The sequence below is a fragment of the Pan paniscus genome, chromosome 4 (genome assembly GCF_029289425.2).
Source record: "Pan paniscus chromosome 4, NHGRI_mPanPan1-v2.0_pri, whole genome shotgun sequence".
NCBI classification, from domain to species: Eukaryota; Metazoa; Chordata; class Mammalia; order Primates; family Hominidae; genus Pan; species Pan paniscus.
Genome location: NC_073253.2, coordinates 172344542 through 172368497, shown reverse-complemented (window position 1 = coordinate 172368497; position 23956 = coordinate 172344542). Strand labels below are relative to the sequence as shown.

General features: G+C 41.0%; 1 protein-coding gene and 1 pseudogene across 14 annotated transcripts in view; one reads left to right on the top strand and one right to left on the bottom strand.

Moving 5' to 3' along the window:
- The window catches only part of NSD1 (nuclear receptor binding SET domain protein 1), a 170572-nt gene that overhangs the window by 16248 nt on the left and 130368 nt on the right, over window positions 1–23956 (bottom strand). For all 14 annotated transcript variants that reach the window (XM_008958210.5, XM_034961061.4, XM_034961057.3 and 11 more), the window contains 6 exons: window positions 16275–16431; window positions 14179–14384; window positions 10201–10313; window positions 3111–3380; window positions 1363–1479; window positions 24–165 (listed from right to left, as the gene is read on the bottom strand). In XM_008958210.5, coding sequence (XP_008956458.1) covers window positions 24–165; window positions 1363–1479; window positions 3111–3380; window positions 10201–10313; window positions 14179–14384; window positions 16275–16431 — 1005 coding nt within the window. The remainder of the gene's footprint in view (window positions 1–23; window positions 166–1362; window positions 1480–3110; window positions 3381–10200; window positions 10314–14178; window positions 14385–16274; window positions 16432–23956) is intronic.
- On the top strand, window positions 16454–20741 carry LOC100993150 (protein arginine N-methyltransferase 1-like; annotated as a pseudogene).

Genomic DNA, 23956 nt, shown 5'->3' with positions numbered 1-23956 from the left:
CAGAATGCTGAAATGATTCTTACCTGCTTTAATGTCACTTAGTGCAAAAAGGCCTACACGGGTATCTCCATTCACAGACCACTTCTGTGTTTCACAGTTGGGCTGGCAGCAGTGATTCATGAACCGAGCATAGTTTCCTTTGGGACCAGCATCAATGATTCGGTCCTAGAATTCCAAAAGAAGCTACACATCAGACTTCCTGAGACCTCTCCTGTGGATTAAAATTTGACTATTCTCTCTAATAAGTTGGAGTTCCTATTTGTAAAGTTTGAACCTCTCAGAGAAAAGATCCCAAAGAACTTTGGTTCTCAAAGTGTGATCCCTGGACCAGCACCATCACCATTTGGCAATTTGTTAGACATGCAAATTCCTGGGTTGTGCTTCAAATACACTAAAGCAGAGACTCTGGGGTGCAGCATTCTGCGTTATATATAACAAGGCTGCCAGGGGTTTCTGACTACATTGAAGTTTGAGGACCACTGCCCTACAAATAGCAGCTTGTCCCACTTTCTATTTAGGTAGTTTCAACCCAGATGCACATTAGAAATCACCTAAGGAGATTTAAATACTAATGCAGAGTCCCAATCCCAAAGTAAGATCAGAATATCTGGAAGTGAAGATCTCACAAATCCTAGTGCACAATTTGAGAAATGTTTACAAAGGTAAATACCAAGAAAGGGTTTTATTATAAAAACTAAGGCCAGGTGCGGTGGCTCATGCCTGTAATCCCAGCACTTTGGGAGTCCGAGGCAGGCAGATTACCTGAGGTCAGGAGTTTGAGACCAGCCTGGCCAACATGGTGAAACTTTGTCTCTACTAAAAATACAAAAATTAGCTGGGCGTGGTGGCGGATGCCTGTAGTCCCAGCTACTTGGGAGGCTGAGGCACAAGAATCGCTTGAACCCAGGAGGCAGAGGTTGCAGCAAGCCGAGATCATGCCACTGTACTCCAGCCTGGGTGACAGAACGAGACTCTGTCTCAAAATAATTTTTAAAAAAATTTACATAATCTTATCAGTAAAATAATTAAATAACAATTTTCTCAACTGTAAAATAAAATAAAAAATTATGTACTTTTCTGAGTTCAAACTTGTAATCCTGTAGAAAAAATACTCAAAGATATAAGCTCCAATTTTCATTGAATTGTTCAAAAACAATGCTAAAAGCTGCTGTATTGCCTCTGGCCATGAATACCCAGAAAATGAGCACTCTTACCTACTCCAGAACCCCAATCCAGCAATCCCAATGAGTATGGGAAAAGACCCTACCTTGGGAACTGCGTTACATGCCTACAAATACTATGGCTGGGACAACACAAATTTACAATCTTGTAACAGTGAAAACAGCATTTCCCATTACTTACTTTGTCTAGGGTGAGCATATAGAAATTAGTGATATCATGTTCTTGAGCATAGCGAATTCGAGCTCTGCATTCTTCTTCATCTATAAGCTCACCCACATACTCATTCACAAATTCACCCTAGAACAAGAAATACCTCCTGACTTAATGGCAAAAAAGGACACCGGTATCCAAATGTATACATTTTTTTAAAAAATTAATGAAAACATCAGATTCTACAAAGCAGATTACATGAGTATAATTTTAGGCATATATAATTACTTTACGATCCCCAACTATTTGATAATGAGAAACACCTCCTTACTCCTACCACTGTCAGCAGCAGAAAGATTAGGATACACTGGATACTAAAGATCCTCCAGAATGGAAGATTAGTAAGTAAACTAGAGCGTCCTTATAAAGAGAGATGGATGGCCAATCTCTACCTGCCCCAGAGCCCGAGAATTGGCTTCCCCAAATAAACTATGTTCATCTTCCTTGGTGCTTGCTCTGCTCTATATTTCAAAGTACCATACTCCCTATTCATTATGCTACAGTCACTCTGGCTTTTCACACGTGTTCACTCCTAACCTGCAGGGCTTTAATGCACCTTGCCTGGGTCAACAGCTACTTATATTTCAAGTCTCAATTTAAAATAGCCTCACAAGTCAAGAGTGATGGCTCATGCCTGTAAACCCAACACTCTGGGAGGATCATTTGAGCCCAGGAGTTTAAGTCCAGCCTGGGCAACATGGTTAGACCTCACCTCCACAAAAAATACAAAAATTAGCCAGGCGTGGTGATGTGAGCCTGTAGTCCCTGCTACTCAGGAGGCTGAGATGGGAGGATCACTTGAGCCTGGAAGTTGAACGTTGCAGTGAGCGGAGATGGCACCAGTGCACTCCAGTTTGGGTGACAGAGTGAGACCCTCTCTCAAAAAATATATAAAATAAAATATAATATCATCAGAGACAAACTAGTTTCAGTTCCTTTGTCACACATCTCTAGAGCCCTTTATACTTTCACACTGGGAGATGATTTGTTCAATATTTCTCTCCCTCTGAAATGTAAATTTTATGAAAGTATAGGCCATATCTCTCGTCTTGGTTAGTGCATCCCCAGCACAATACCTGGCACATACAGTAAATATAAAAATAACTACTTAGCAAATGACTAAACGCCAACCCATATACACTACATTTCCTGGAAACCAATAAAATTCTTCAGAAAATGTAACCAGAATAAGGCTTATTTTATAAAAAAAAAAAAAAAAGACTATACAATATTATTTATTTATTAGAAACTTAGAGATCCTGCCAAGTTTTAAGTTGAAGACATGACTGCATTTTCATCCAATAAGGCTTAACCTTCTTATCCTTCATGTTTCATGAAGCCAGACCTGTTTTTTCCTCACTAAAAATGTTTTATTAGTAGGTGGATCAATGTCTCTGTATCATGTGCTCACTGTCATCTCTCTTAATTACCAGCTGTAGGATATACACAAAAAAGCAAACAAAGCCATAGCATCTCTATGAATGTCCCATTTTTTCCAACCTCCTACACAGTGACCATGATCAATACAAAGGACTTGGGAGATCAAAACCATCCATTCATAAGCCTCTAAACGGTAGAAGGATATGGCAAGACACAACAATAAGGTTAATTATTAACTGTGTTATTTTCTTCTATGATGAATTTTCTAATGTTAAGGATCAATGATATCAAGCAACTGCAAAGAGGAGAAAGTATATGGTAATTTAGCTTTTTCTAACCTTTTTAATATCAGTTTTTGTCCGTAGACCCCAACCCCGCTGTAATGTGCGGAAAATTTCAACCTCTGGATATTGGCGCTTGGAAAAGCACTGGTTTTGACAGCGCCCTCCGGCAGGACACACTGTGGGGTGGCACTCATAGAGCAGCATGCGGTTGATGCATTCAGAGTCTATCCCACAGGGGTTCTCATCAGTAGCTTTACAGTTGCAACGGGGTATTTCAGATAAGTCTGCAGTGAAGATCTGTACCCTGCCAATAGGACGGTTTACCTGGAAAAGTAACACAAAGTATACCGCATAAAACAAGTCAGCAGAAGACAATTCATGTCCTGAAAAAGGCAAACTTTTTTTCCTTGAAGTTGCAGCCACATTTCCCATGATTTTGAACTATCAACACTTAGTTTGATATAAAAACAGAGCCTTACTTGACATACAAAATATGCACTCCACAAGAATTGCTTGAACCCAGGAGGCGGAGGTTGCAGTGAGACAAGATTTCACCACTGCACTCCAGCCTGGCCAATATGTTGAGATTCCATCTCAAAAAAATAAAATACGAGCCGGGCACAGTGGCTCACGCCTGTAATCCCAGCACTTTGGGAGGCCGAGGCAGGTGGATTACGAGGTCAGGAGATTGAGACCATCCTGGCTAACACGGTGAAACCCCGTCTCTACTAAAAATACAAAAAATTAGACAGGCGTGGTGGTGGGCGCCTGTAGTCCCAGCTACTTGGGAGGCTGAGGCAGGAGAATGGTATAAGTAAACCCAGGAGGCGGAGCTTGCAGTGAGCCTAGGTCGTGCCACTGCACTCCAGCCTGGGCAACAGAGTGAGACTCGGTCTCTTGGTCACAAAAAATATAAAATAAAATAAAATAAAATAAAATAAAATAAAATAAAATATGAACTTTAAAAATTTTTTTGAAATTCATTTTAAAAAATAATTTCAGCCGCGCGTGGTGGCTCACACCTGTAATCCCAGCACTTTGGGAGGCCGAGGCAGGTGGATCACGAGGTCAGGAGATCAAGACCATCCTGGCTAACACGGTGAAACCCCGTCTCTACTAAAAATACAAAAAAATTAGCCAGGCGTGGTGGCGGGCACCTGTAGTCCCAGCTACTCAGGAGGCTGAGGCAGGAGAATGGTGTGAAACTGGGAGGCAGCGGAGCTTGCAGAGATCGCGTGACTGCACTCCAGCCTGGGTGACAGGGCGAGACTCCGTCTCAAAAAAAAAAAAAAAAAAAAAAAAATTTTCAAAGCTGATAAGCCAGGTGAACTGTAAACTAGGTTTCTGCTATTGCCACATGTTGGTGTCACATTTGCTGCTACAAAAAAATAGGCATTATTCTTCCTTCCTTTTTTTGAGAGGGAGTCTAGCTCTGTTGCCCAGGCTGCAGTGTAGTGGCGGGATCCTGGCTGACTGCAACCTCTGCCTCCTGGGTTCTAGCCATTCTACTGCCTCAGCCTCCCAGGTAGCTGGGACTATAGGCACACACCACCAAGCCCGGCTAATTTTTGTATTTTTAGGAAAGATGGAGTTTCACTATGTTGGCCAGGCTGGTCTCGATCTCCTGACCTTGTGATCTCCTGACCTCAGGTGATCTGCCCGCCTCGGTCTCTGAAAGTGCTGGGATTATAGGTGTGAGCCACCACACCTGGCAAAAGCACTGTTCTTAAGTGGCAAATAAATGGCATGAAATCATCTGTGTGTAATTTGAGTTCCTCTATGCTTCCTGCATCAGCCTCACAAGTAGTTGGGACTACAGGCAGGTATCACCACACCCAGCTTATAATTTAAAATCTTTTAAAAGGACTATAGCAATGTCACTCATGGATTAATTTAGAAGTGGTGCTAGTGCTCAAAAATACAGTGAAAGTTTGGTGAGGTAAAACATGAAGGTCAAACAGTTATTGTGACACCAAAGCCATTAATGTAGAGGTTTTAACAAATACTAGCAACAATAAGGAAAGACAATAGATGTTCCAGTACAATAATGGATTTGTGCATGAGAATGTATCTCCCCTCATTTCATATTATTTCAGTGGGAACAGTCAAATTTAGTCTTCTAAGACACAAACCGCACAAAAAATTTTGACTGTTCAGGAACTGTGTGATTTTGAATAAATTACTTGCAAGACTATTGTAAGAATAAGAAATATATGTATAGTACAGCATCTAGCTGCCTCTTAAACATGGTAGACATATTAAATTCTTTCTTCCTTTCTTATATAATGCCCTTATGATTGTTTCTCTCATATCAAATATTCTAGATTACTCATTCCAGTCCACCTAAAATCACTTACTTAAAAGTCATTTCTGTCCTCTAAATTTTCAAATGCTTTCATTTCTTGCATTTTATTATTTGCCCATTCCCCTTTAATATTATAAAATCTACAATCTGGATATATGCTGCTATCAAACCATTTTTCTATCAACATTTAACAGGAGGAGGCCAGGTGCAGTGGCTCACATCTGTAATCCCAGCACTTTCGGAGGCTGAGACTGGAGGATTGTTTGAGCCCAGAAGTTCAAGACCAGACCAGGCAACATAATGAAACCCTATGTCTACAAAAAAATTATAAAGCTTAGCCGGGCATGGTGGCAAGTGCTTGAGGTCCCAGCTACTCAGGAAGCTGCAGTGGGAGGATCGTATAGACCTGCAAGACACTCCAGCAAGATGCTGTCCGTGGGGAAAATGGATGTAGGTCTCACTGCCAGATCTGTTCCTAGATTCATCAAAACACTGGTAAGGTTTGGAAACTTCTTGTTAATGGAGAAATATCCCCAACACATGCAACTGGAAGCCATAAGGCATAAGGCTTACAATGTCTAAGGCAAATTCTAAGGGGATAGACAACAACAGCTAATCTCAGTCACCCAAGACTACAAGTCCTGAATAGGGCATTTGAACATTCACTTCTGATTCGAAATATTTTTACTTGAACCCTTCCCAAATACACATAAAGGTTCATGCTACTTCTTTTCTCTCTACAAATATATATTTGTTTTTTTTTTGAGACAGGGTCTTACTCTGTCCCCCAGACTGGAGTGCAGTAGTGCAATCACAGCTCACTGCAGCGTTGACTTTCCAGGCTCAGGTGATTCAGGTAGCTGGGACAACAGGCACCCCAAATTTTTTTTTTTTTTTTGTATTTTTTGTAGAGACTGGGTTTTGCTATGTTGCCCAGGCTGGAAAATATATGTTTTAATCATTGTTTCTTATCAACTGATCTAACCTGTTATTAATCCAAAAATAAGTTTTGTACTTATCACATCGTAAACCAAAAGCAAACCAAAACAAATCCCACATGGTTAAGAACAAAGACAGGGATATGTAATTCTAAGTAAATCTCACTATAGATCAGCAGTTAAGTAATTTTTTCTGTAAAGGGTCAGAAAGTAAATACTTCAGGCTTTGCAGGCCATAGATCTCCACATGTAGCTCGACTCTGCCACTGTAATATAAAAGCAGCCGTATATAATATGTAAATGAAGAAGCATGCCTGTATTCCAATAAAATTTTCTGGATACTGATTGAAAGTTGAATTTCATATCATCTTTATGTGTCACAAAATCTCTTTTTTGCCAATCTCTAAAAAATACAAAAACAACCTGTAGTTCAAGAGTATTACAAGAATAGGCAGTAGATCAGATTTGCCCATGAACCATAGTTTGCCAATGCCTGCTCTAGATCCTTTTCCTGGAAATGTTTATTAAAAAAAAAAAAAAAAAAATGGAGTAAAGAAGTTGGCCTCTAAATTCTTGATGAGATCACTCACAGGAAACTGCTCTCTCAATAGCTCAATATGGTTAATATGTTAACTCTAAAATGCCTACCTTGCTGTTATCTGACCCTTAGGACTATGTGAATAGAATTATTTTCCATTTCTGAGGCCTAACGACTATGTTCCAAGAATATATTTTCACATACATTGTGAGACTCATTTAGATCCAATTATAGGTTTTGAAATTCTTAATTTCAGAAGTTGTAATCATTTGTAAGGATTAACAGTTTATGACTTTTTTCGTTCTTTGTTCTTTTTTTAATTTAATCTTGGTATGGATATTTTATGACATTTAAAGTAACAATTTAAAGGCCAGGAGTGGCAGCTCATGCCTATAATCCCAGTAATTTGGGAGGCCAACGTGGGAAGACAACCTGAGGCCAGGAGATCGGCCTAGGCAACATAGTGAAATCATCATCTCTAATAAAGGGGGGGAAAAAAAAACAAAAAAAACTGGGCCTGGCACAGTGGCTCACCGTGGGAGGCCCAACTTTGGGAGACCGAGGCGGGCAGATCACCTGAGGTCAGGAGTTCAAGACCAGCCTGGCTAACATGGTGAAACCCCATCTCTACTAAAAACACAAAAATTAGCCAGGTGTGGTGGCACATGCCTGTAGTCCCAGCTACTCAGGAGGCTGAGGCAGGAGAGTGGGCTGAATCCAGGAGATGGAGGTTGCAGTGAGCTGAGATCACGCCACTGCACCCCAGCCTGGGCAACAGAGTGAGACTCTGTCTCAGGGGGAAAAAAAAAAAAGGCTTCAGAAGCAGTGTGTATGACTTTTATCCCTTTTTAGAGGTCTTCCAAAGTTCAAAAAGAAAATATACTTATTTAAAAGAATAAAATTCAGGCCAAGTGTCGTAGCTCACGCCTGTAATCCCAGTTCTTTGGGAGGTTGAGGTGGGTGGATTGCTTTGAGCTGAGGAGTTCAGGACCAGCCTGGGCAACATGGTGAAACCCCAACTCTACAAAAAATACCAAAATTAGCCAGGCGTTGGTGGCTCATGTCTGTAATCCCAGCTACTTAGGAGACTGAGGCAGGAGGCAGGAGAATCACTTGCGCCCACGAAGCGGAGGTTGCAGTGAGCCAAAATTGCAGCAATGCACTCTAGCCTGGGTCACAGAGGGAGACCCTGTCTCAAAGGAACAAACAAAGAACAAAACTGATTCTGTCTTGTAAATACCATGTAAGTCCATCAGACTAAATCTAAGACACGGTATGGAATTTTAGTGTTCTTACTTTTCCTATATCTTGTAACAACTTACTAATTCATCATTACACACTATTACTAACTCATCAATAATTCACAGCTATGCTAAAGAAGACAGAAATAATAAGAAAAGGGAGGCCGGGCGCAGTGGCTCATGCCTGTAATCCCAGCACTTTGGGAGGCTAAGGCAGGCCGATCACGAGGTCAGGAGATCGAGACCATCCTGGCTAACATGGTGAAACCCCATCTCTACTAAAAATACAAAAAATTAGCCCGGTGTGGTGGCGGGCGCCTGTAGTCCCAGCTACTCGGGAGGCTGAGGCAGGAGAATGGCTTGAACCCGGGAGGCGGAGCTTGCAGTGAGCCGAGATCGTGCCACTGCACTCCATCCTGGGCGACTCCATCTCAAAAAAAAAGAAAAAAAAGACAAGGGAAGCACAATGGAATCACATATAAGCACGATGAAATACTGAAACTGTCACACTTTAGATTTCTTACGGCATTACCCAAGGTACTGCATTGTCGTTTAAAAAAAGTATAAAAGACCGTCTATTACACCTGAGGAAAGGAGTTTAAAAATAAAAAAGCAAGTATAAAACACTGGAGATACGATCTTGAAGGTCTGATTTCGGTAGGGTTATCAGATTTAGCAAATAAAAATCTAAGTCATCTAGTTCAATCTGAATTTCTGACAAACAACGAAAGTTTTTCAGTTTAACTATGCTCGATCCAATATTTGAGACAAACTTAAACATACTAGATTCTCAAGATTGTGGTCAAATTAGTCTCCAAGTAGCATCTCAGATTATCAGTCTTTGGAAACACACAGCTGGGCGTGGTGGCTCATGCCTGTAATCCCAGCACTTTGGGAGGCTGCGGCGGGTGAATCACTTGAGGTCAGGAGTTCGAGACCAGCCTGGCCAACACGGCGAAACCCCGTCTCTACTAAAAATACAAAAATTAGCCGCATATAGTGGTGTGCGCCTGTAATCCCAGCTACTCGGGAGGCTGAGGCAGAAGAATTGCTTGAACCTGGGAGATGGATGTTGCAGTGAGCCAAGATTGCACCACTGCACTCCAGCCTAGGAGACAGGGGGAGACTCCATCTCAAAAACAAACAAACAAAAAAACAACACACACACACACACACACACACACACACACACACACACAAAGGATAAGTGAACAAATAATGCATTTCTAAGAACAAAAAAGAAATAGCGTATTCTCATCCAGGAACAATGCCATCAAAGATGTTTTACAAGAACAACCTGGGTAATCTCCTTTTCTCAACAGGCCTAACAATATTCTTTCATGTTTTATGATATTTGAGCATCGCAACTAACTTATCTGATAAAAAGAGATTTGTAAAAAGGATTTAGTAAATATTAGGTTGGTGCAAAAGTAATTGAGGTTTGCCATTAAAAGTAATGATAAAACTGCAATTATTTTAGCAACAACATAACACTAAAATTTCTAATAAATTTGTTCTCCACTGTCTCTTTATTTTTATGTCTGTCAATTATTCATACAAATGACATAAAAATGTTTAAAATACAAAGGCTCCACTGGACCCAGATGATAATGGTGATGACTATTTCACTAGGTAGGTTAATTAGGTCCACCTAAAATCAATTCTCCTGACATTGGGAATCCTGGCAATGCGCTAGGAATGGTGCTCTGGTACTTGTTTCTTTTTTTCTTCTTCTTTTTTTTTTTTTTTTTTGGAGATGGAGTCTTACTCTGTCGCCCAGGCTTGAGTGTAGTGGCACGATCTCAGCTCACTGCAACCTCTGCCTCCCGGGTTCAAGCAATTCTCCAGCCTCAGCCTCCCAAGTAGCTGGAATTACAGGCACCTGCCTGGCCACGCTGGTCTCAAACTCCTGACTTCAGGTGATCCGCCCGCCTCGGCCTCCCAAAGTGCTGGGATTACAAGCGTGAGCCACCATGCCCGGCTATTTCTGATCTTCTTTTAAGCTCATACCTCTACCTAAAACGAACTATGCTTGTGCTTCCGTTCTTGTCATGAACAGAGTAGGAAGAGCCAGCTATTCCATTTCTCTTCTAGAGAAGGTCCCCCAAGATTTTCTCCTCACCTTTATATGTTTATAAGGTGGTGGCTTCTTGTCATTCTTTCGGTCTTCCTGCAGCTGTCTTAGCTCTTTTTGGGCCTTTAATTCCTCAAACCTTGCTGCAGCTTCCTGAAGAGCTATGAAAACAGACGGCACAAGTCACTTCAAAATCTCTGGGTGGAATTACTTATTTATTCACTTATTTTTTACTTTTTCCCCTTTAAGTTGGAGAAACTCCATGTTTTACACAAAAATCGACCAATGCTATATGAAAAAGAAAACACATAACAGCTATTTTCAAACAGGTAATGTAGTCCAAAGAGTATTCAGACATAGTATTAAGACAAAACATAATCCAGAACTAAATGGCACAATACAGACTATCACCCTTTAGATCACTGGCATCCATCCATTTGAATACGAGAACTTTTTTGCTTATCTGTGGTGGCGGATATCATAAAAATTATGCATGGACTTTTTTTTTTTTTTTTTTTTTTTTTTTAGCTCATCAGTTATTGTTACTGTTAGTGTATTTTATGTTTGGTCCAAGACAATTCTTCTTCCAGTGTGGCCCAGGGAAGCCAAAAGATTAGACAACTGTGCTTTAGATGAGAAAACAATAAACAACTAAATGACTTTAAAAAGCCCACAGATACCATCTCCTAACAACTACACTTCATCTGCTTAGCAAAGTCACTGCCTTTAAGCCTTTCTTGCCTCAGTCCTAAACCTCCCACTTTCGGAAACATGCTACATCTTAGGTGCCCCAGATATTGTGCTCACTCTCCTCTGGCAGAAATTCAAAGTTGAAGCTTTGTTCTCCTTCTTGCCTCTTATCCTAAGACTTGTGTAAATATAAACTATTAGCTCTAATGATACACAGATCTTCATAGCTAATCTACACTCAAGTACCGTACTTTATTTTTTTTGAGACAGGGTCTCACTCTAACACTCTGGTTGGAGTGCAATGGAGCAATCACAGCTCACTGCAGCCTCGACCTCATGGGCTCAAGTGATCCTCCCACCTCAGCCTCCCAAGTAGCTGTGACTACAGGCATGCACCACCATGCCAGGCTAATTTTTTTGTATAGACAAGGTTTTGCCATGTTGCCCAGTCTGGCCTTAAACTCCTAAGGTCAAGGTATTTGTTTGCCTCAGCCTTCCAAAGTGTTAGGATTACATGCATGAGTCACTGTGCCCGGCCCCTGTACTTTCTCATGTTTAAAAGATTACAGTATCTGAAAAGTCCAACAAAATCTTAAGATTCTCATTCTGCACTTAAAACTGTAATTCCTTATTCTTCACCCACATTAAAAACTCTGAGAATCCCATTCTTCCCACTTTCTCTGTGCCTTTCCCCAAGTCTGTCAATCCTTTAAAGAAATTCTCCCCCTGACCTATCCTTTTTTCTTCATTTCCTTGTAGCCATCTACCAGAGTTTGTATGTGTTCCATGGAGTCATCTAAATTGTCCTAAAATGTGTTCTTTCCAGGAGAATCATCTAAATTTTCCTAAAATGTGTTCTTCTAAGGAGGTAGACTAGGACATTATTCAGCATGTCCTAGTCTACCTCCTTAACATCTATCCAATATAAATCATATTCTCCATCCCCATGAACAATTCACCATTAGTCTCATTCTTTCTTTCTTTCTTTTTTGGTGGTGGTGGTGGTGGGGCAGGCAGGGAGGGGTGGGTGGACACACAGAGTCTCGCTTGCTCTGTCACCCAGGCTGGAGTGCAGTGGCATTAGCCTCTGCCTCCCGGGTTCCAGCGATTTTCCTCCCTCAGCCTCCCGAGTAGCTGGGATTACAGGCGCACATCACCATGCCCAGCTAATTTTTTTTAATTTTTAGTAGAGACAGGGTTTCAATGTGTTGGCTAGGCTGGTCTCGAACTCCTGACCCCATAGTGCTGGGATTACAGGCTTTAGCCACCGTGTCCAGCAGAGTCTCGTCATTTCTGCCCCAAACTACTTAAAACAGCCATCTCACTGATTTTCCCACTTGCAGCCTCTCACCTTTTAATGGTCCCAACAATGTCCCAGGCTGAAGTTTCTAAAACTCTGCTCTAACTAGGGATCTAGTTAGATCTTCATCCTTTCAGGAAAATAGCCCAACACTCCCCCAACCATGTGCTTAAACTGTACCAAATACTTGGAGGTTGCTAACTCAGGATTTTATTAATAGATTCAACACGTGCTTTCACATGTGATGCCTTCTTGGTAAAATGTATCACATTTTAAGTTCTTTTCCTTCTTCAAAGTCAGTGTAGAGGTTAGATTCTGGCCCTACTATCAGAGTCAGAAACATTCCTCTATCACTTACTGGTACTGATATGTTAGGCGAGTACTTTAACATTAATGTGCCTCAGTTTCCTCATCTGCAAGATCAGGATGGTATCCACCTCATAGGGTTATCATAAGCACTTAAAGCAGAAAATAAACACAGAACAGGGTCTGGCAAACAAAAATGCTAACTATTTTATTATGATTCATTCCTCAAAGTCACTTAGTAATCATTCATGACTTCCAAACGTTGCTCCCCAGCTTCTTCTTGCTCTGTTCCCACAGCATATACAATACACACTTCTGCCACAATATTAATAATACCAAAATCCCAGCAGGTATTTCGACTGCTGGTATCTATTTCAGATTCTCCTGCAAAAATACAAGTTCCAAGAAGTCAGAGGCACCTAGAAACCCCCTGATTAAGGCAGAATCTCAGAGCTTAGGCAGGCTCAGACCTGAGGTATTCCGTATACTCCACCTTCTCCCCCAATCTCAGTGGTGGCCAGCTCTGTGCAGGCCAAAATACTGGTGACTTTATCCCTGACCACCTGAGATTACAAGACTCAAGACCCCAGCTCCTGAAGTATTAGTACTAACAGCACAGTACTATGTATTTTTGTATTAGCAGTAGAACTGATAGACAGCCCATATCTATGTACAGAAACTACAAGACAAACAGGGTAAGTGAGGAGCTACTAAAATAACATGTGGCAAACAGAACCTTTGTTAAACTTGTTCCCTATCGACATTACTCCCATTCCCTAACCAGGAAGTTTTACCTGCTTAGAATCTTCTTCCATGTCACTTGCTTAGAATCCCTTTTCATCTCACCCTATAGACAAAGTCTTACACAGATGCTCCTCATGTTAACAATTGGTTTACCTGGATGTAATCCCATCATAAGCTGAGGAACATAATGGAAGTGCATCATCATAAAGCTGTAAGTTGGACCATTCTGAGTTGGGAACCATTTGTACTTTAAGGACCAAATAAATTAAATAGCAAGGGATATATTATCTTTCAAAGGACAGCTAGAGGAAGAAGGTAATTACCACTAAGGGGATACCAATTATGTACTCTGCAGGGACACTTTTTATAATCCCACTGTATTCTAAGAGCAAACTTTCTCCATTACATGGTAAGAGAAAACCGGGTTCGAAGTTGATTGGACCACCTGGTAAGCAGTAAAACTAGTTCTGCTTATAACAGGGCACCCTGCCTTCATTGCTAGGCCAGTTTACAAAACTTTATTTTGATTCAGAGCATTTATGCTTTGACCTTTACTAGTTTGTTCTACAATATCTGGTGAATTTTACTTCTTCCCAACGAGCTCAAGACAAGACAAGACAAGACAAGACAAGACAAGACTCCTTGGAGCAAATGTAGCTCTGCTAGAGATCTGAGCCTCTGTCTAACAAACTGAAGTGTTTCTTCTATGAAATAGTTTCAGAACTCCATTATTTGATGGAATGCTGAGAAAACAACTGATAAGTCAAAAAAAAGCTCAAGGAAATTCAAATTAAGTAAAGGTTAAGGCTCAAAAATAATGAGTTACATGGGTCAACTTCCTTGCAAAATACTGTATTTGCAGCCAGATAATGCCCTGAGAGGACAAAGGCAGTTTCAAAATGGAGCATATGTGAATTCTAAAACAGATCAGACACTCAGGTAACAGAGGTCTGTGTTTGCCTGAGAAACAAAAAGGATAAAGTTACCTTTTTTATATGTCCCATCCACTCCTTTGCCCATCTTATCCTTGCTGCTCACGTCACCCTCCATGTAAGGGAAGACTCGGGCCTGGTGAGTCCACAAATAGTCATTAGATCCAAAAAAGAGGACTGGGAACTCTCCCACATCATGTCTCATCTTATCAATGTTGGAAGGAACAGCTCGAGGATGGCAGATCTCAGCTGGCCACCACCTGGGAAAGGTGAAAAGGAGAAGGGAAACCTCTAGAAGGCTGCAAGGCATTAGGAAAATAACCTACTCATATAAAAGTAAGGATTAGCAATGTCTGTCTGTCCACATTAAAGTCCATCTTACGGCATTCTTACAACCTAACTAGAACACAAACAAGTTGTATGTGCTAGAAGCTGGAAAACACCTGCCCACATTCCCACACAGGTGCGCACTCCCTTAGACTCAATTATTCTACTTCAAGGATTCTACTTAAAGGAAATAATGATATAGGAACAGAGAGTTATGACAATAACATTCACTGAAGCATTATAAGAAGGAAAAACTGGAAAAAGTATAAATGCTCAACATCAAGAAAATAATAGTATTATCCATGGTACACTATACAAAATAAAATACAATTTGGTCTTTAAAAAGGAAACCTTCAATAATTAGTAGGAATATGGGAGAACAGCACCAAGAAATCAAAACACAAACACATACAAACAAAATCAAAGAATGTAAATTACTATACAGCCACTTTAGGGAGACAATTTGGCACTACCTATTAAAGCTGGAAACCTCTATCTACCTACTTTACTCCAGAGAATGCCCTAGAGAAGGCCCTAAGAATATAAACCAAATATATACTTGTATATAAGTATATACTTATATTCAAGGTCCCAAGTATATAAACCAAGAAAAACTGACCAAATGTTCACAGTCCAAACAGGAAAATGGATAAGTGAACTAGACATTATGTGACTACATAAAGGAACAGTGAACTATGAATGAACCACTATACAATACTATGATGAATCTCAGGGGCATAAAAGCGAATGAAAAAAGTTGCAGGAAAATGTATCAACAATAATTCCTTTACATAAAGGTCTAAAACATACCAAAGAAAACAAACTCTCACAGAAGGGCGAAGGAATGAAAAACCTAGAATTTAGTACAGTGGTTACCTCTGGGGGTAGGAGAGAATGGAATCAGGGCATGGAATAAACCTCAAAAGTACCAACAGTGTTCTATTTCTTTAAGTGGGAGGTACATACACAGGTGTCACTTTTGTCATTCTTTAAAGTCATGCATGTTACATCCTTTGTGCTTTCCATATTCAATCAAAATATATTTTTTAATTTTATTATTATTATACTTTAAGTTTTAGGGTACATGTGCACAACGTGGTTTGTTACATATGTATACATGTGCCATGTTGGTGTGCTGCACCCATTAACTTGTCATTTAGCATTAGGTATATCTCCTAATGCTATCCCTCCCCACTCCCCCCACCCCACAACAGTTCCCGGTGTGTGATGTTCAATCAAAATATTTTAAAAAAGAAAAAGTGGCCGGGTGCAGTGGCATGTACCTGTAGTCTCAGCTACTCAGGAGGCTGAGGCGGCAGGATCCCTTAAGCCCAGGAGTTTGAAGTTGCAGTGAGCAATGATCACACCACTGCACTCCAGACTGGGTGACAGAGGATACCCTGTCTCAAAACAAACAACCCAAGACACATAACAGAGTATAATCTGTAAAAACAGTTATTTTGGATGGTGGGGGGCATAACTGCGTATTGGTACGTCTGGGAGTACATATGCCGAAATGTTAACAATGCGCCTGCCTTGTGAGATTATTACTGTCTTTTCATTAAAAAAAAAAAAAAAAAAAAAAAAAACTTTTCACAAAATACACAAAAGAAAAAAAATTTCGACAGAGAACATGTATTACTCCTACAATTGTAAATCATAAAGTTAGGTTTCTCTTCCTATAAGGAAAAAAATCAATAAGAAGAGGGGAGGAGTACCATGAGTAATTAAGTAGATCATTAGAAATACGTTAAGCATTGTATCTGAGAGGTCTCAAGAAACAGAGGATGGTGAAACAGATGAGTGCTATTCTTCAGGCTTACCTGTATCGTCCAACTTTTACCCAGACAATCTCCCTGTAGTGTGGCTTTTTGCCTGCCTTACAGTCATTGCAATACCAGTTTCCTTCAGGGATATCAATGTTCAGGCATTCACGATGAAAAGCAGCAGGGCAAGAATCACAGCACAGAAGGCTGCCTCCTGTGGGAATAAAAAAATGTGGCATTCAGATCACAAGACTGCAAGTCATGTATGTGTACATCCATACACACACATATATATATTTTCTTTCTCTTCACTAAAAGATATACTAAATAAAAACATTATCAGTGACACATAATGACCAGAGTATAAACAGCATAAGCTTTATTTAACTCTCGTCAGGTTCAGGTTGGAAATCTAGCTCTAGGACCACAGGCCCTTGGGAAATTCACTTTCCTTGCTGAGCTATAATTTCCTCAGCGGTAAGGAGTTTTCTCTAATAAACAATAACCACATCCGTTTGAAGATTCACCTAGCCAATAAATTACCTAGTAGCGTCTGACACATAAGTAGTATCTCCATATGGTTAGTTCCTTCCCTCCTTTTAGAACTACTAACTTTTCGGCTGGGCACAGTGCCTCAGGCCTGTAATCCCAGCACTTTGGAAGGCTGCAGCAGGTGGATCACCTGAGGTCAGGAGTTAGAGAATAGCCCAGCCAATAGGGCGAAACCCCCTATCTACTAAAAAAATAGCCACGCGTGGTGGCACATGCCTGTATTCCCAGCTACTCGGGAGGCTGAGACAGGAGAATTGCTTGAACCTGGGAGGCGGAAGTTGCAGTGAGCCAAGACAGCACCACTGCACTCCAGCCAGGGTGACAGCAAGGCTCTTGTCTCAAATCAATAAATAAATATATAAATGCTTTCAAAACACAGTAGTTTCAGCAGACAGGCAGGCATTTTATTTTGTTGCCAAAAAGAAATGAGCCACGCTGTTGCCAGAAATGAGCATGATTCAAACATGCTAGACTCAAACATGTAATTCCAAGTTTTACCCTGAAGTGGGGAGTAAAGCCTTAGCAAAGAATATATCCGAGTTAATCTTGTTCTCACTGTGCTTCTTTCACCTCTTAAAATTCTACTATAGAAAAAGGCGGGGGTCTTGGCGGCCGGAAGAGGAGTAGGTGCGTGTGAAGATGGCGGCCGCCGAGGGCGTGAACTGCATCATGGAGGTGTCCTGTGGCCAGGCGGAAAGCAGCGAGAAGCCGAACGTCGAGGGCATGACGTCCAAAGATTACTACTTTGACTCCTACACCCACTTCGGCAACTCCATGTTTCACAACCGGCACCTCTTTAAAGACAAGGTGGTGCTGGATGTGGGCTCGGATACAAGCATCCTCTGCATGTTCGCCGCCAAGGCCGGGCCCGCAAGGTCATCGGCATCGAGTGTTCCAGTAGCTCTGATTATGCGGTGAAGATTGTCGAAGCCAACAAGTTAGACCACTTGGTGACCATCACCAAGGGGAAGGTGGAGGAGATAGAGCTCCCGGTGGAAAAGGTGAACATCATCATCAGCAAGTGGATGGGCTAACTGCCTCTTCTACAAGTCCATGCTCAACACTGTGCTCTATGCCCGGACAAGTGGCTGGCGCCCAATAGCCTCACCTTCCCAGACCGGGCCACACTGTATGTGACGGCCACCGACGACCGGCAGTACAAAGACTACAAGATCCACTGGTGGGAGAACGTTTATGGCTTCGATATATCTTGCATCAAAGATGTGGCCATCAAGGAAACCCTAGTGGATGTGGTGGACCTCAAACAGCTGGTTACCAACGCCTGCCTCATAAAGGAGGTAGACATCTACACCGTCAAGGTGGAAGACCTGACCTTCACCTCCCCGTTCTGCCTGCAAGTGAAGCAGAATGACTACGTGCACACCCAGGTGGCCTACTTCAACATCGAGTTTATGCACTGCCACAAGAGGACCGGAGGGACCAGCTTCTCCACCATACCCGAGTCCCTGTACACGCACTGGAAGCAGACGGTGTTCTACATGGAGGACTACCTGACCTTGAAGACAGGCGAGGAGATCTTCGGCACCATCGGCATGCGGCCCAACGCCAAGAACTGGGACCGGGACTTCACCATCAACCTAGATTTCAGGGGCCATCTGTGCGACCTGTCCTGCTCCACAGACTACAGGATGTGCTGAGGCCCGGCTCTCCCGCCCTGCACGGGCCCAGGGGCTGAGCATTCCTAGACGGTTGTGGGGCTCCCCCTTCCTCTCTCTCTCCCTCCCTCCCGCAGAGGAGGTTTTAGGGGCCTGGGCTGGGGGGATGGGGAGGGCACCTCATGACTGTTTTTCATAACTTATGTTTTTAGATGGTTGCATTTATGCCAGTAAATCTTCAGCTGGGAAACAAAAAAAATTCTTACTATAAACATACTTCTGTTGGCACTTTATAATTTATTCCCATGCTGACTTTTGCTTTTTTTTTAACAGTCCAGAGGTCTTTTATTTTTTTAACACCTATGATGCCATGAATTCATAGGGAATAGGTTCCAGCAGCTCAGACTCCTTCCCATTGGTTCTCACAAAGTATGCTTCTCTGAGTGGAGCAAGCTAGTGCTTCAGTTGAACCCAGGTTAACTTTCTCTTTGGCTTCTTTTTCTGATCATTTTCCTTCACATGTTTCAGGAAGCTATCTTGGCTCTTAGGAGTGCTTAATGTGCTCAATATGCACATGAAATCTCTTGGAAAGAATCTTGCCCTTAACTTGTTTGTTTACAACAATGCCAACAGCATGCTGGGTAACACTGTAGACTCTTCCAGTTTTGCCATGATAACACTTGTGGGGCATTCCTTTTTGAAGAGTACCCATTCCTTTGATGTCTACAATATCACCTTTCTTATAGATTCGCATATATGCGGCCGAAGGAACAACTCCATGTTTTCTAAAAGGCCTACAGAACATGTACTGGGTGCCTCTCCTCTTTCCCTTTGTGTTTGTCATTTTGGCAAATTATAGGAAGATGGCAGTTCCGGACAAAAGGGCCTTTACTTAATAATTCTCTTCAACAAGCTGTTAAAATAAGAGTGGGAGTTTTATTTGTTTTTGTTGGGGCCAGGGGTGTGTTTCAGATCAGACTCCTACTTCAACTGGAAAAGCTCACCTTTTGTCTATATTGTATAGTGAAGCTCAGATTCAGAGTAAGATTACATTTGGAAATGCATCTGCTGCTAAAAAACAAGTCTGAAGAACAATTATACAGTCTGAACCTCTACTTAGCTATTTTGGTAATCAAATAATCTTAGAATGGTACACTAACAGTGACATAAATTCAACTAGCCCAGTGGCGGGATACTGTCTGCAACATTCCTATCTATGCTTAGTCACTTGCTGAATTACAACTTGTTTAGTCTGCTTACATAGTCTTAGGAGAAAAATCTTCCTTTCATTAAATTGGCATTCATGATGCACTAGAAATATTTCACGTACAAAAAGGCACTCAAAGAATGATATAACATGAAAAGAAACCTGGATAAAAGAAAACCCACTGAATAAAGGCCAAAGGTCAAAGATGAGGGGAAAAAGTGGCAAGCACCTCTGTATTTCAGGACAGAACATAATGCAGATTGAGCTGAGGAAGAACATGAAGGAAGAAATCAATAGAACTACTCTGGGTAGATAGATGGGAAGCAGGAAGGAGGGTCTATCTAGTGACACTAGAGGTGATATACAGGAGAAAGCCGGAAAACCAGGAAGACAGACAGAAGAGGGAAAACTGCATGAGCCATTAAAACAAAGATGAAATGAGACACTTGGTGGAAGAGGGAAAGAAAGAGAAAATGCATTTTAAACATACTGCTAAATTGAAAGGGTCCAATTCCTTACAATTTGCAATTTACCAAATTATGATCCTACTACCCGGGTTAACTACCTTTAGTTCTCTCCTTTACATGAGGGGGAAAAAAGTTGTAAGACTATTTTCTATCCCTGTTCACCAACTACAGGATAATCTTAGTTTATGGGAGCAGTCCTTGGGCTTTTTGGCCTCAGGCTTTCCTTGAATTTACAGGACCACATTATGCTCTTGAAAATTACAAAGAAACCCAAAGTGCTTTTGTGTATACAGGATATAATACAGATATTTGCAAGAGAGAAATTTAAAACTAAAAATATTTTAAGTATCTAAATTCATTTTAAGTATCTATTTCATTTTATTATTTTATTTTTATTTCCTAGTTCCCACAAGCAGACACTAAGAATAATTAACATTCTTCACATTAAACATTATTCACATTTTAATAAAAACTATACTTTTCCTCATTTTTATCACCCAGGGTGGAGTGCAGTGGCATGATCTCAGCTCACTGAAACCTCCGCCTGCCAGGTTCAAGCGATTCTCCTGCCTCAGCCTCCTGAGCCACGCCCAATTTTTTTTTTTTTTTTTTTTGGTAGAGATGGGGTTTTTGCCAGGTTGGCCAGGCTGGTCTTGAACTCCTGGATTCAACTGATCTGCCACCTTGGCCTCCCAAAGTGCTGGGATTATAGGCGTGAGCCATCTCGCCTGAGCCATTTTTGGAAATATTTTATTTTTTTTGAGACAGGGTCTCACTTTGTCACACAGGATGGAGTGCGGGCACACGATTTCGACTCACTGCAACCTCCGTCTCCCTGGTTCAAGTGATTCTTCTGCCTCAGCCTCCTGAGTAGCTGGGCCTACAGGCATGCACCACCACGCCCAGCTAATTTTGTATTTTTAGTAGAGACGGGTTTCGCCATGTTGGCCAAGCTGGTCTTGAACTCCTGGCCTCAAGTGATCCACCTACTTCTGCCTCCCAAAGTGCTGGGATTACAGGTGTAAGCCACCGTGTACAGCCCATTTTGGCAAATATTTTGAATCGCATTTTTTGCAATATGTTATTTGTTTGACATACATGAAGAAAGTATGGCCTCTCAGAGATATATTACTGGAAAAGAGTGCTAAAATAACCTGTTCAGAACTGTGGATATTCACTCTTCGATACTATGCTAAAACTCCACAGTGTATAGTTGCAATGTGGAAACTGAAACTATGTCACTAAACTTAAAATGACTACACTAAAATTCATTGATCTGTCTTCTATTTTGAATGCATCTTTTACATATGCAAAGTTTTTAACATCATGCATTAGCTATATTAAAAATATTGCCTCATCTCTACTAAAAATACAAAAAATTAGCTGGGCATAGTGGCACATGCCTGTAGTCCCAGCTACTCAGGAGGCTAAGGCAGGAGGATCGCCTGAACCCGGGAGGTGGGGGTTGCAGTGAGCCAAGATAGCGCCACTGCACTCCAGCCTGACGACACAGCCAGACTCCATCTCAAAAAAAAAAAAAAAAAAAAATTGGTTCATTGAGTCATATGCATCTTCTAAATGGCCTATTTCATTATACTTTTAAAATCACATTTATTAATACTACCATGATCCAATCAGTAAGTATTAAGAAATTGTCAAACTGAAGGTAGCAGACAATAGTTTACGAAAATTTTAATTTTCACTTAAAAGCTCAAATTTTATCATTGGCCATTATTTCGCAGTTCTTTTTCTTGAATTGATAGGCTCACAGTTGTTCATTTTCAAGTAAATGTCTGCCAAATATCCAAGCATGAATAACCATAGTTTATCAGTAACTCTTACAATTAAAAACAGTGTTCCATGAACAATGTGGATAGTTCAGCTTGAAACTCAGTTGCATGAGTGTTTTAACTCAAGATAACCATCAGTATGCAAAGAAACTGCTTTATGTGTACTTCCCACTTCATCACAGAGAATAGAAAAACAATGTTGACTTCATGGACAAGATATAATAAAACTAAGGTGTTTTACTTCAAGAAACTTCTAAGGTGAAACTGCCATGCTTTTACTGCGAGTAGGTGATGATACAGAACACGATGACTGCTTACTTGTATTGGTTTGGAGGTAGTGCCTTGGTTTATACTAAGGTGGCAGCAGTTTTACCCATCCATTGACTGTGTACTAGCTGTCAGATTTCAACTAAGTAAAAAAAGCTTCCAGAATTAACTAAACTCCAGTCTTTGGCTACAGAAACAATATATCGCAAGTAAGGAAAATTCTTCTTTTACAGAATTATTGGCATATACATACACCTGATAATACAAATCTCCTTAGTGATGTGAATTCAAAATATGTCAGACAAGTCTCAACCAATTTAGAAAGTTTATTTTGCCAAGGTGACTATCACATCCATGACACAACCTCAGGAGATCCTGGCAACATGTGCCTAAGGTGGTGGGGGTACAGCTTGCTTTTATATATTTTAGGGAGATAAGAGACATCAGTATGTGTAACATTGTCATTGGTTCTGATAGGGGGTTGGGGTTCCAGGTCATAAGTAGGTAAAAGACAAAAGGTTGCATTCTTTTGAATCCTTCATCAGCCTTTCACTGAATACACAATTTAATCTGGCTCAGTGAAACTGCATTTTTACATAAATAGGGCAGAGGAAGCAATGAGGTATGCATTTGTCTCAGATGAGCATAGGGATGACTTTCTGTCCCGCACCTGTGAAGATAAGCTATCGATTTCCATTGCCAGGGTGAAATTCAACAGAACAGAGCAATTCTCCTGCCTCAGCTTCCCAAGTAGCTGGGATTACAGGTGTCTGCCATCACGCCTGGCTAAGTTTTGTATTTTTAACAGAGATGGGGTTTCGCCATGTTGGCCAGGCTGGTCTCGAACTCCTGACCTCAGGTGATCCGCCTGCCTCAGCCTCCCAAAGTGCTGGGATTAGAGGCATGAGCCATGGCGCCCGGCCTTGTAGCTGTATTATTGAGGAATAAAATGGGAGGCAGGTTTGCCTGATGTAGTTCCAAGCTTGACTTTTCCCTTGGCTTAGTGATTTGGGCCTCCTGGGATTTATTTTCCTTTCACAGTAGTATCTATTCTTTTGGTTGTTTTTTGTTTTGTTTTGTTTATGAGGTCAGTCTCGCTATATTGCCCAGGCTGGTCTTGAATTCCTGGGCTCAAGCAATCCTCCCACCTTGGCCACCTGAATAGCTGGGACTACAGGCATGCACCACCGTGTTCGGCTTCTTTAGTGATATCTTAAGAAAGAGGAAAGAAAAAGAAGGTATTGTTTTCTTGAAGGAAGTCATCTTGCAGGGAAAGTGGGTAATAACAAAGATAATTTTTAGAAGAAAATCAAACAAAATGAGGCAGGCTGCAGAAAAAGTCAGCCCTACAGAGAATTAAAAATGAGACCAGAGACCATTTAAACTTATTTTCTCACTGTGCAAGGGCTTTAATCATATCTTTTCATTTAATTGATGCTATTATAATATGACTGTGTGATAGGGAATAGAGCCTATATTTTATAAACAAGCAAACCAAGCCTTGGTAAAGCAATTTGCCTGAAGAGACAAGCCAGAATTCAAACTTGGACTTTGAGATTCAAAGTACAATGCTCATTCTATTACATATATTGACTCTTTTTAAAATTAGTCCCTCAGAATGTTCAGAGCCAGCCAGGTTTTCAGGAAACTGCATAATCAATAAGTACATAATAAAAAAATTATTGCCAAGTAACTACTAAATCAACAAAATAAAATCTGAAAATAAATGAGAAAACTGAAGAACTGGTGCCACTCTCATCACTAGAAAATAGTGGAGCAAAGTCCACAATGAACTTAGAAAAATACCATTACAAAATACCAATACCATTACCATGAACTT